Source organism: Rhinoderma darwinii, chromosome 3, assembly GCF_050947455.1.
Source record: "Rhinoderma darwinii isolate aRhiDar2 chromosome 3, aRhiDar2.hap1, whole genome shotgun sequence".
Classification (NCBI taxonomy): Eukaryota; Metazoa; Chordata; class Amphibia; order Anura; family Rhinodermatidae; genus Rhinoderma; species Rhinoderma darwinii.
In genome coordinates, this window is record NC_134689.1 from 273,480,762 (window position 1) to 273,494,354 (window position 13,593).

Consider the following 13,593-nt stretch of genomic DNA (forward strand, 5'->3'; position numbering starts at 1 on the left):
TCTCTTTAAATGTAACTATACATGTAAGGAATGTAAGTGTAAGGGCCTGTTCACATCAGCGCTGGCTTCCGTTTATCTCTTCAGGCAGAGGAATAGATGGACGGAAAGCTAAAACAGAGCGCATCACTTCCATTTGCATCACCATTGATTTCAGTGGTATTTCTTTTTTTTGCCTCTGTTCTGCTTAGTTTCCCTTTTTTTTTTTTCCCCCACGGAAACAATAGCGTTAGCAGCAATATTGCTTCTGTGAAAAAAAACAAAGCTGAAACCTAACGGAACAGAGGCAGATGGAGACTAACTGGTGATGCAAACGGTGATGCAAACAGAACCAATGCTTTCTGTTCCTCTGACGGAACAGATGAATGGAAATCCTAAACTAAAGTCACTTGGCCAACCAGTGCAGTTTGTTTTTTATTTGGATTGGGATAAGAATTCTACAGATTTTATCCCGTTAGTGACCGCTCCATAGTGTTTTTATGGCAGCCACTAACAGGCTTTATTCCGATGAATAGGCCTTTTTACAGCAGTGCATTGGAATAAGTAAACCAAGCCGAGCAGGGAGATTTACCTGCTCCCTGCTCTAATGGGTGAAATAGAGATCAGGATCGATCTCACCCGTTTAACCCTTCAGATGCAGCGCTCAACAACGAGCGCCGCATCGGAGTGGTTTTGGAGATAGGGCGGGAGCTCCCTCTCATCCCAAGGACACCCGGCGATAAGATCACCGAGTGTGTGTCTGATTGCAGCCGGGGGCCTAATAAAGGCCCCAAGGTCTGCCTGCTAGGTCATGCCAGAGGCATGGACTAGCAGATGCCTGTCCGTTTTACACGGACAGGCATAATACACTGAAAACAGAAGTATTGCAGTGTATTATAAATGCGATCATAGGATCGCATAGTGAAGTCCCCTAGTGGGGCTAGTAAAAAAAAAAAAAAAAAAAAAAAAAAAAATGTTTCCCCTTACAAACTGCTTTATTATTAAAAATCAAAATAAAGTTAAAAAGTTACACATATTTGATATCGTCCCAAACTATAAAGTTATTACATCATTTAACCCGCACGGTGAACGTCGTAAAAAAAATAAAAAAACAATGCAGAAATTGCTGTTTTCTTTGAATCCAGCCTTAAAAACAATGTGATAAAAAGTGATCAAAATCACATTTACTCCAAAATGATACCGATGAAAACTACAAGTCGACCTGCAAAAAAAAAGCCCTCCTACAACTGCATCGGCAAAAAAATAAATTAAATAAAAAAAAGTTATGGCTCTTCAAATATGGAGACACAAAAACATTTTTGAAAAAAAATAAAAAAGTGTTCAGTGTAAAAGTAGTAAAACATACAAAATCTATATAAATTTGGTATCGTTGCAATCGCAATGACCCGCTGAATAAAGTTATGTTATTTATACCACACTGTAAACGGCGTAAATTTAGGACGCAAAAAAGTGTGGCGAAATTGCAGGTTTTTTTCTATTCCCCTCCCCAAAAAAAGTGAATCAATAAATTCTATGTACCCCAAAATTGTGCTATTAAAAATTACAACAACTTGTCCCGCAAAAAACAAAACCTTATACAGCTATATCGACTCAAAAAAAAACCAAAGTTATAGCTCTTTGAATGAGACGATGGAAAAACGTAAAAAACGGCTTGGTCATTAAGGTCTAAAATAGGCTAGTCATTAAGGGGTTAAAGGCTTTTTTTTTCTATGCGGTCTCAAAAAAATCCAGATCCTCTAAACTTCTCAAATAACAGAGCCAGCATGCAAATATCACACAGTCTTATGGTGCAATGCAAAGTAGATTACATAAAGAAATAAAGACACACAATCCGCTTCATTTAGCTAAGTTTATTAAACCAGAAACTCTCCATTCGAGAGTTTTTAGGGACCTTGAAAAAGTTCTCTGGATGCATGGACACCTGCCATATAACAGCTGCTATTAAGACTATACATTTAATGTTAGAATTGTTGGAGACTTCTTACCCATATTAGTAAGAACATGTACCTGACTACTTGCTATTGGACAAATTGTTAGAGCGATTTCACAGAAGCAAAGAAAATCACGTTCATAAAAGAAATAAATATGTGAACAGCAGTCTAAACTCCTTAATATCGACATTTAAATATATTTGCATTGTGCTCAAAAGGGATTGAAACACCTTAGAGGAAACCAAACAAAATGTGTGGTAAATATTTATTCTATGTTATTCTCAAAAGCAGTGTGATCTCAGCATCAAAAACAATGTTATCTGAATCAGCGCTTTTTTTCTTTATACAGCAGCCCATATTTTAAAAATAAGGAATGTTTTCATACATTATTTTTTTTTTTGACAACTATATATCTTTCATACATACAAACTAAGAATGAATGATTGATTAAATTAAAGGGGGTGTCCCACAAAACACATGTATCCCCTATCCACAGGGGAGGGCATACATGTGTGATTGCTGGGGGTCCGACCACTGGGACCCCCAGCGATAAGGAGAACTTGGGACCGAAAGTCCCCCAAAGTGCTCCATGAGAAGCTTGGGACTTCCAGGGTCTGTGTCCAGGGTCTGTGTCCAGCTTGTGTGTTCAGCAGCTCCGTAGAAATTAATGGAGCTCCGGTCGCGCTTGTGTGCACGCATGACCGGCGCTCCATTAATTTCTATGGAGCTGCCGGAAACACAACCCAGCAGTCCCAAGCTTCTCATGGAGCACTTCAGGGGACTTTCGGTCCCTGGTCTCCTTATCGCTGGGGGTCCCAGCAGTCGGACCCCCAGCGATAACACATGTGTCCCCTATACTGTGAATAGGGGATACATGTGTTTTGTGGGACAACCCCTTTAAGGACTTCACTGTTCGCAATAAATGAAATCTTAATTTAGCCTGGAACTATGTAAAAACACGCGCGCGCACACACACGCTCACAATTCTACCAACTAGAGCAGCTAGATCTTGCCTGCAAGTTTAAGGGTTCACAAAGCCCATAAATGTGCAAAGAAATGCAATACGAGAAACCATGCAAAAATACATAGAGGCAAACAAACTGTAAAATAACAAAATAATGGAAACGGCAAAAAAAAAAAAAAAATGCATATGTATAAATACACTTACTTTCCTCTGCTTTGTGAGCAGCAAAGGACCTAAATATGATCTGTATACAAATGGTAGTCTATAGCATTAGTTGTATACTGGGCCAGAGCCGACACACCAGATTTAATGCTTCCTCATCTGTGCAGTTTAGTCATGCCATCTTTAATTTTTAAAGGAAAGTTTATTCTTGATTTCAACATAAGTCATGCCATCTTTGGTTGGCTGCAGTACCGACGGGAGTGATGGGGCATATTATTAATTGATTTGAGAAATGTCAACTATCTGTAGGAAGTTGAGCTTCAATGTCCACTCTACAAATGGGGCACTTTTTATTTGTGATCAGCCACTGGTCCACACAGACTTGATGGAAGAGATGCATACATGGGAGGCGCCTAGGTAAGGAGAGAAACCGGAACACACATTAGTTCAAATCCACACTTTCTTTTCACAGGATGCTAAAAAATAATGTGGTGATGCTTGAAGCTTGTGTACTCAGGTGCAAAATCTGTACCAGGACTTCCCTAGCCGTCAGGTACTATTTATAGTTCTGTCACCAGTTCATGTGGTTAAGGCCAATCATCAGGGCCCAAGCGGCCACTGTAACCTCGGCATCACTATATCCATTAAAATATTAGAAATTGTGAAAGAGCAATAGTCTGTACAGATATTATACAGGGATATCATAGAAGTTTCTTAATGGATGGAAAGTTGGTCATGTCCTTTGACTCTAAGGGTATATTCACACGCACTAATTACGGCGTTTTTGCCCCGAATTACGTCCGAAAATAGCGCCGCAATAGCGCTGACAAACATCTGCAATGGGCAGACGTTTGTCTGTTCACACGAGGCGTAATTTACGCGCCGCTGTCAAATGACGGCGCGTAAATAGACGCCCGCGTCAAAGAAGTGACCTGTCACTTCTTTGGCCGTATTTGTAGCCGTTATTCATTGACTCCAATGAATAGCAGCGCCAATTACGTCCGTAATGGACGCGGCGTTCAAGCGCCTGCACATGCCGTTACGGCTGAAATTACGGGGATGTTTTCAGGCGGAAACATCCCCGTAATTTCAGCCGTTACGGACGTCCTCGTGTGAACATACCCTTAGGGTACATTCAGACGTGGCGGAATTGCTGTTGAATTCCGCTGCGGACAGTCCGCAGCAGCAGTTTTTTTCATTTCTTTCTATACATTTTTAGTAAACTTAGTTCAGACGTTGCGGAAAATAACTGTGTGGAAATTAGGCTGCGGTGCAGAATTTTCCCTCCGCAGCATGCTCATTCCATTGCGGAGAAGAAGCAGAATTTCACTGCAGATTTCAGTCTTTGCAATGCAAAAACTGAAATCTGTGGCAAGTCCGCTGTGATATCTGCAACGTCTGAATTATCTGTCAAATATGCAAATGTTGGTGCAGATTCGTTGCATAATTGCCCCAAATCTGCACCAACATTTTCAGCTGAAAAATCCCGCTATGTCTGAACATGGCCTTAGGGTCAGTTCACATGGCTGATTTTGCTTGGCGGGTCTCCCCGCATAATCCACCGCAGAATTATTTCTGCCGTCGACCGGAAGAAAAAAAATCAGCTAGCGGGAAAAAGAAGTGTCTGCCTCCCATTGAAATTAATGGGAGGCAAAACTCTGGGTGAAATCAGAGGTGGGTTTCGCCGCAAAAATTCCGCCGTGTGAACAGGGCCTTTGGAGGTAAATTGTTATTTTTCTTAACCGGTTATCATGTTATATTTATAATTGAGGTCGATACATAGGGGAGGAAATCACGCTATTACACCATTTTTGCAGCTTGCAGAAGTCTAAAGTACTGGGATTGATTTTGCATCAGTTTTATGTACTTCACTAAGATGGGCGTAAAAATAATAATAGCACAGAAGCAAAACGCCTTAAAGATGTCCTCTTTGTTCGATGTGCTTGGCAGAAGGTTTCACCCGAAGTGAAATTAGATGAAGTTACAATCCTATTACTTTAGGACTTCCCGCCAATAATCAGACTTTATGATGTGCCATAAATGTCAAGGATGAAACTCGTTTAAGCAGAAATTAAATGGTGTTGATGTTTTGAAGTAAAATTCTTCACATGACTTTGTGACACTCGCTGGATCTGTTCGGTTTTAAAGCCGGCATTATTACCTGACATCTTCACCTTCCTCTAATATAGAAAGGCAAATGGTACATTTTTCTTCAGTGTCTTCCTCAGTGGCTTCCTCCCCATCCTGTTTGTCATGCAGTTTCCTCTGTGAGAACCAATCAGTGGATACCTTATTAGAGATGAAATTATTGGCAAACTTTATAAAGACCAGTTTCAGGCATACACATACATTTACCACAATACAGAAATATTCCACTGAAACCGACAACCCCAGCTTTTCTACACTTTTAGCATGTAAGTCTGCATTCCTGTTCACGTTTTAAGAGCTATTCTAAATCATCGCAAAAGATTGCAACTATTCATATGGTTGTGTCAATGAATCATCTTTTTGGTCCTACGACAATTCTATGCATTCCCCTACCCAAGAGGAACCTATAGTTCTGTTCATCCTGCGCCTCCTGGTTCACGGATATATTAGAACAACAGGTGAAACACAGGCAGAATAGCAGAGGATGGAGGCAAGTCTGCACAATCATAAAACGTGTGTGCAATTTGGCATCTGTGGAATTCTAAGGGTGCAGTAATGGCTGTCATTGGTGTCTCTCGCCTTTAAGAATTCAACATCCATTATAGAATATAATAGGGAAACAGCAGAATAATTTTTAAAAAAAAAGACAGACTACAGAATTTTTTTATTTTACGGGGTAATTGTAACTTTTCTTAGTAATTTTTAAAGTGCAGACTGTGAAGCCATGACTAGGCAATACAATGGTTTATTAAACAAAATGTACTTTCTCCTCAAATGTTCTATGTTACAGCACGTGTTCACATCACAGGACGCAGATGCACTCACTTTTTTATATTTGTGTGGGTATGTGCATCTCTCTATGGTCCCCTGTGAAGCTCCACGATTTACATTGCCAAGCCTTTCCTCAAGATGGATAAGTTCCTGTAGAAGAAAAATCATAAGTCAATGGAAAGAAATGGACCGTCACCACTCTTGTCAGTAACATGCACAGTGTTTAAATGTCCCCTAGCTCAGACATAAAATAAAGAATGCTAAATGAGCTATGTGATGATTAAACAGGACGGGGTCTACAGGTATGGCACTTTACAGGGACGCCATTATTTTATTTTCAGATAAAGTAAAAGAAAATGGTAAGAAAAACTTTTTTTTTTAAGACTGCACCCATTTTTAGCAACATAAAAAAAAATGAAAAATAAAAAACGAACACCACCTAGCCAAAGGTTAGAAGAAAACATTCCAAAATCGGAGCGTTGTTTGTTAATATGAAAGCAGCAATTCTAGCCCTCTCCTAAATGTCATTATGTTATATAGGCGGAAGCTCGTACAGGAATCAAGCTCTGCACGGAGTACTCATAAGGAAAGTCAAGATTACAACTGTAGAGGAATAAATTATATGAAGTCAAACAAGATCAGCTCGACCTTATGTCTTCTAGAAAAACATTAAAATCACAAATTCTATTTGCTGCACAACATCATAACTGCTAGATCAATTAACACGACACGATCAATAAAAAAAATTGTAATTCCCAGCATTTATTTTTACGTAATTTCTTAATGTAAATATTTATCATAAAATATTGCAGTTTAACGTGGCTAATAGACACCGGCACAATAAAAAAAAAAAAAAGTACACTCCAGAATAGTTAGGCCTTATTTTACAGCCTACAGAGGAACTGGATGTAGGGAGAGGTTAAAGACAGACTGACACGTCTATTGTCGTGCAGGAGTTAAGATAAGCAGTTTCCACACTGACAACTGAAAAGTCTATTCCTTTGCCGAAGCGAAGATAAGCAGCTTTTATATTGCCAAAAGCAAACGGAACATTGTAGAGTGCAGCGACAGGGCAGAGTTATCTGGGGTGGGCTGGTGATGCACACTTGGCCGATGCAGCGAGCGCCGTTCAACAAGACAGGTTTGCTCGTCCCCATCCATAGCTCTCGGTGATGGGAGCAGTCGTTGCTCGGGCAGCAAGTTAAAACCCTTGCCGTAAAAAGTCTATGGCGCAGGTTTTAAGGACCCTGACCGCTGGCCGTAAAAAAAACACAGCCAGCGGTCGGGAACCAGTTAAAGATCCACTGCATTCATGTGCTGAGCGATCCCCCACCCTCCTTACCAGTGACAGATAGGCCGCCAAGTATACAGAAAATGTAAGGCCCCATGCACACAACCGTAAGAAATCTCCGTAATTGTGGAACGTAATACGGTCCGCAATTACAGACCCGTTCGGTTCTATTGGGCACGGCCACCTTTCCGTATTGCTATGGATAGGTGTCCGTGCCAGAGAACCGTGTCGGGAATTATGGAGAGTGTCCTACTTTTTGTATTTTACGGGCCGGGCTACTAAAAAAATGCAGCCCGCGAACGTCCCCGCAATCGCGGGCCGTGATGCCTCATGCCTAACCCTTTGGAATTACCTAGATTTCTGAATTGATTACTATTGATGTGGTTGGATTGCTATCTAAGTCACAATTATAGACAAACAAACAATCTTACTAAACTAATAACACAAATTGTTGCACTGTTCAGGTCTTATTAAAAGCATTGAGTAAACATCCACAGTGCAGGGAGAAAAAGTAAGTGAATGACTTCTCGAAGAGTTAAATCGGGAAAATGAATTTCAATTAAGGGGATGAGATGGGAAGTGCGAGTTTCACAGGTGTTTGCTCATTAAATAAAGGCACACAGCCTGGTTACTGACAAATCTGTTCTTCTCAAGAAAGATTGGTTAGTGTGAACAATAGGTCGAGGCAAATAACTTTCAGAAGACGTGCTATAGAGACACATGAAACTGGAAAATAATACAAAAGCATTGCTAAAGACCTGGGTTTACATCAATCCATGTTTAGACAAACTGTCTACAACTAGAGAAAATTCCGGACTGTTGCTACTCTCTAGGAGTGAGTGTCCTGCAAAGATTACTCCTAGAGCACAACAAGCAATCCTGAAAAAGGTGAGAAAGAAACCCAAAAGGCAACAGAAAAAGACCTACTGAAGACGCAACAAACTGCAAAAGCCTCTGATCATGTGTCCGCTATTAGAAAGACACTAAACGAGGATGGGGTCATTGGAAGGACACCATTAAAAGAAGACACTGTGTCCAAAAAACAATAAAACACATTGCGGCCCGTCTCAAGTTTGCCCAAAACCACCTGGATGTTCCACAATGCTTCTGGGAAGACGTTCTATGGACAGATGAGTGGAACTCGTAAGCAGAAATCAAGGTTTATAAAAAATAAAAATTAAAAAATAAAAAAGAGAAAGGAAGGAGAACACTGCACACCAACACCTCATATCCACTGTGAAGCATTGTGGAGGGAGCATCATTGTTTGTGGCTGCTTTGCTGCCTCAGGGCCTTCTGATCAGTGAGGAGACAATGAACTATAGTCCATTAAGTCAAGCTGAAGAGATGCAACGAGAAAATGAACCAAAGCACACAAGTAAAACAACTAAAGAATGGTTGGAAGAAGATGTGTTTTGGAATGGCCAAGTCAAAGTCCTGACCTTATCCCTATCGAGATGCTGTGTCCTGATCTGAAGAGGACGGTGTACGCAAGGCATCACTGAAATACTGAGCAACTAAAACACATAGGCAGGGAGGAATGGTCTAAAATTCCTCCTTAACATTACGCAAATCTTATTTGCAGCTACAGCAAATGTTTGGTGGAGGCGATGGCTGCTAAAGAGGAATCTACAGGCTATTAAAGTCAAGGGTTCACTTACTTTTTCTCCCTGCACTGTAGATCTTTACTCAGTGTGCTCAATAAAAGGCATGACAGTACAACGGTTTGTGTGTTATTGGTTTAGATTGTGTTTTTCTATTATTGTGACTTGGGTAACAATCCAACCACATTTTATTAGTAATCAGTTTAGAAATCTAGGTATTTTCAAAGGGTTCACTTACTTTTTCTTGCTACTTCATATGCAGATACAAGGCAACAGTCAGTCACTGCTGAGAGGGACGGGAGGATCGCTACCCTCATGAATAAAGCTGAATCATAACAATGAGTCAGCTATATTCTTTGTAAGGCTCTCTTAGGGCCTGTTCACATCAGCGTTTGGTTTCTGTTCAACCTGTTGGAGGAACCGATGAATGGAAAGCCGAGCGGAAACTACTGCTTCCGTTTGCATTACCATTGATTTCAATAGTAATGCTCTTGTTGCAGTTGATTTCGGTTCCGTAACGATTTTTGTTTTTTTTACGGCAACAATGGCGTAGTCCTCTACGCTATGGTTTCCGTGAAGAAAAAAAAACAACCTTGGAAACTTTGCGGAACGGAAACAAACAACTGCAATGGAAGTATTACAATTGAAATCAATGGCAATAAACTAAAGCTATAGTTTCCGCTCGGCTTCCCATTCGTCAGTTCCTCTGACGGAAAGGTTGAACGGAAACCAAAGCGCTGATGTGAACAGGCCCTTAACCAAATGGCACAATTTTGTATAACAACAGCGCTGCTTTCAAGTAGCGTGCTCTATTTCCTTCTTCTTAGTCCTGGGACAGGTACCTGCACTGGGTCTAGCCTATAAATGATTGCTGGGAAAGCAAAAACACAAAAAAAAAAAAAAATAAAGAAAATGCAATTACTGTTCACTCCGGGATAGATGTAATTTTTTTTTTGTTGCACCCCACTTAAGCGTCAAACAGGAAAGATTTTCAGATTTTTTTTATTTGATATGTTTTATTATATGGGCATATTTTAACTGATGTTACTTTATTAATACAGGTTGTCTTCTTGTGGGGGCAGCCATCTTTATTAGCATCTGTATATGTGTCTTTGCACGACACATACACAGGTGCTATACAGCACACACAGGGCATAGGAGAGTAGGTACCGGAGTCAACCCCATCTCCTATGCTGGTGCCCTTCATACTGTGAACTGCGCATGCCCACTTCTAGGGGGAAGACTGAAACCATATTCTTTAAGAGCGGAAGCTGCTGCCGACACAACTATGACTACTGCAGAGTGGTAGGCAGTTTACAAGCTGGGGGGGGGGGTATTTCAGTCAAAAAAAACATGAGGGGTGTTGCGTGTGGTCACTAGTAGGTAGAATATTTAAGAGGTAAACTCAAGCACTCCTTAAAGGGAAGGTGTCATTAATTTTTTTTTTTTTATCATATTGCTTTTAATATGCTATTAAAATAAATTTTATTTATTTGTGTTCTTGTGTTCTACTTTTTACTTCTCTATGGGGGCTGCCATTTTTTTTTTCATCTCTGTATGTGTCGATTAACGACACATACAGAGATGGAATACGGCACATACAACCCCATAGAGAATGTGAACGGGAGCCGTTCCATTCACTATAGCGTACGCCGTCTGTGTGGGAACAGCGCAAACCGAAGCTTGTTCGCAGAGCGAAATACGGCGCCATTTTCTTGTGGACCTGAAGCCGCTGCCGGACAGTAAGAGGACGACTTCCGGCCGCGGCTTCCGGCCATTTGTTCAAGGAAGCGAAGGCGCAAGGAATAGGAGCGGAGACGGCGGCAGGAGCAGGTAATTTATGTTCGTGTATATTATGTTCGTGTGATACTGTCTGCTGAGCACTGTATCTAATCCTCCTACACTGTGCTGTCGCTCAGAAAATGGCGGCACACAGTGTAGGAGGTTTGAAGATTCAAACCCCTCCATCTCCTGGCAGTAGCCAGAAGAAGGGAGGGGGGATTGTGTGAGGACACTAGAGGAGAGTGTGTCTACCCCAAATTTGCAGCATAAAGCAATGAGGTTGCTTTACCACATTGACCATGCTGCAATTTTGGGAACTGCTCCCTCTAGTGGCCAGCACATGGAAATGCTATAAATTAGAATAATTTATAATATTTCCTGACTTGTGAAAAAAAATGTAAAAATTAAAACAATGAGTAATCACTTAAATATTAATTGTTTAACTAAAAAAAACAAAAAAAAAAAAACAAAAAACAATTCTAGCGACACATTCCCTTTAGGTCAATATGCAAAAATAGATTTGAGTAAGACAATAAGCGATAACTAACGTTTCGGCCACAATACGGCCTTTGTCAAACTCTATTGCCGCTGGTCAATAGACAAATGTTATAGCTTGAGAATGACGCTTATGGAATAGGGTAACTTGTACCATGGGTATGCGTACCCATGGCACAAGTTACCCTATTCCATAAGAGTCATTCTCAAGCTATAACATTTTTCTATTGACCAGCGGCAATAGCATTTGACAAAGGCCGTATTGTGGCCGAAACGTTAGTGATCGCTTCTTATTGCCTTACTCAAATCTATTTTTGCATATTGACCTAAGGAGTGCTTGAGTTTACCTCTTGACGGGGTGGGAATGGGAACCCTACCCATAGCACCCAGACAACCTGCAGAGTGCCACAGATTTTGATCATTATAGTAAGGGAGAGTGTCCCTCCCACATTTTACAGTAACCATGAATAAGGTTTCTTTTCTTGATTCACCTTGCTGTTTTTATGAAAAGTGCACCCTTGGTGGCCAACATCGGGAACAAACGTATTTAATTTTTAATATTTCCTAACTTGTTGAATAAAAAAAATTCACATTATATTTTTATTATAGATTTAAAAAAAATTTAATTTAAAAACAACAAAATTGAGACATTCCCTTTAACTCTTGCTCACACATCACAGTTTCTGAACATAGGATACACAATGTTGATGTTGCAACATGCAGTAAAACGGCATCAAATATTCTATAAACTACATACTGGACATAGCATTCTATTTGATTTGTAAATAAGCAAATTATAAATCTAAGTTTTAGTCTTAGAGTGCAATACCTAATTAGTTTAAGCTAAAACAATTTTTTTTATGTATGAACATCAAAATGTGCATTTGACAGAATACGGAATTTCACAATAGAATAAATCACAAATCAAAATAGGTTTTCATTCCATGCCTAATAGCTTATTCCAAGATGCTCACTAAAGACATCTGTAGCAAACTTACACATTGGCCTGTTCCTTGTATTTGGGGACCCCATATTAACACTCTGCATCTGATTAGGGGGGAATGGTTTATTGTGTATCCTTTATTATCGCACTAAGAACACAGCAACCTCATGGAAACATTCCAGAGATATGTTGCTCAAAGACATGACAGCAGAAAGCTAACATTCTGTTACAAACCTCAAAATTGCCCCTGAAAGGAACTCTGAATGACCTTCCATCCAATCCAGATGAAATGTAGCGGATGTGAGGGTAGCCCGCCATGTCTGGAACCTATTCAAATAGCAGATGTAAGTTAAACTTTAACACAACTGCTTGGAAATGATCGTATTGACCTCTTTGCTGTTAGAGGGGTTTACAGTGAGCCACCCATCTGCCAGCAAAAAGATCACTTGTCATAGAAAAATAAAAATATATATTTAAAACACATAACTATAGTGAAGGACTGCAATCTGGTTTTGTTTCTTCATTTGCAGGAAAAATTGGTGGCCTACTATAGGCAACTCAGTACATTCATTGTACCATACCAGTAAAGAAAAGTCCATTGGCAGCCCCAACACAAAAGTGAATGCATTTTGGGCTACAGACACTTTCTTTTTTTTTTTTTAATGAAGCCAACTTCAAAGGCATAAGACGGGCAACATTTTGCATGGAAATTAGCCTGTTTGATAGCAAAGATACAAGCTTTATAGGCCCTATTAGATCCAACAAGGACTAAAAACCATTGCCTGCCCGAAACACATCCTTTATTCAGATCAGAGTGGCAAGTCAGAAACTTGACCAAAAGGATCAATTCAAACCCTGCAATCACCAACATGTTTTATGGATTATATGGAGTCACAATTTATTAGCGATAAGAGGATGAAGTACACTATGGGTTCAATACACCCAACTAAGCAGTAACAAGTAAGACAAAGAGAAGGTGTTAGTAGAGTACCAAGAAATAACCAATCTGCACCGAGAAATAAAAAATAAACATTCAAAACTACAATACAGGTTGTAAATAAATATGGACAAGCATCTAATATGGTGCACTAGACACCTGACTAATCTTGGACTTCAGATTTACAAAATTTGTTTTGCTTGACAGATTGACAAGTAGTTGTCATGGGGACACTAGACTAGAAACTCCTTTTGACCTGTGCATGATAACTGCATAAATGCAGACATCACTGTACAGACACTTCGAATCAGATGCAGAGTGTCAATGACTAATGGTTAAGAGGATCGATTTCCTGCCCAACTACAGTTTATTGAAAGTAGAAAATGTCACTAAGCTGGTAAAAAAGACATCAGTGGGTACATGACAGAATACAAAAATCTACTAAGATACATGCGTCTTCGGTTCATACTATGCAAATAAAGCCCGGATACGAATATCAATGCACACAGTGTGTTGAGCTGCGATCCAGAAACAGAATAGCCCTGATCATCAGTTAGTGCTATTCTCCAC

At 40.1% G+C, this 13,593-nt stretch overlaps 1 protein-coding gene across 5 annotated transcripts in view; it reads right to left on the reverse strand.

The window, feature by feature from the left end:
* Window positions 1-1,832: 1,832 nt before the first annotated feature.
* RNF111 (ring finger protein 111) overlaps window positions 1,833-13,593 on the reverse strand; it is an 80,048-nt gene continuing 68,287 nt past the window's right edge. For 3 of the 5 annotated variants that reach the window (XM_075857934.1, XM_075857933.1, XM_075857930.1), the window contains 4 exons: window positions 12,321-12,413; window positions 6,028-6,123; window positions 5,216-5,343; window positions 1,833-3,467 (listed from right to left, as the gene is read on the reverse strand). In XM_075857934.1, the coding sequence (XP_075714049.1) occupies window positions 3,350-3,467; window positions 5,216-5,343; window positions 6,028-6,123; window positions 12,321-12,413 (435 nt within the window). In that variant the 3' untranslated portion in view covers window positions 1,833-3,349. The remainder of the gene's footprint in view (window positions 3,468-5,215; window positions 5,344-6,027; window positions 6,124-12,320; window positions 12,414-13,593) is intronic. The other 2 variants (XM_075857931.1, XM_075857932.1) reach the window with 2 other exon arrangements.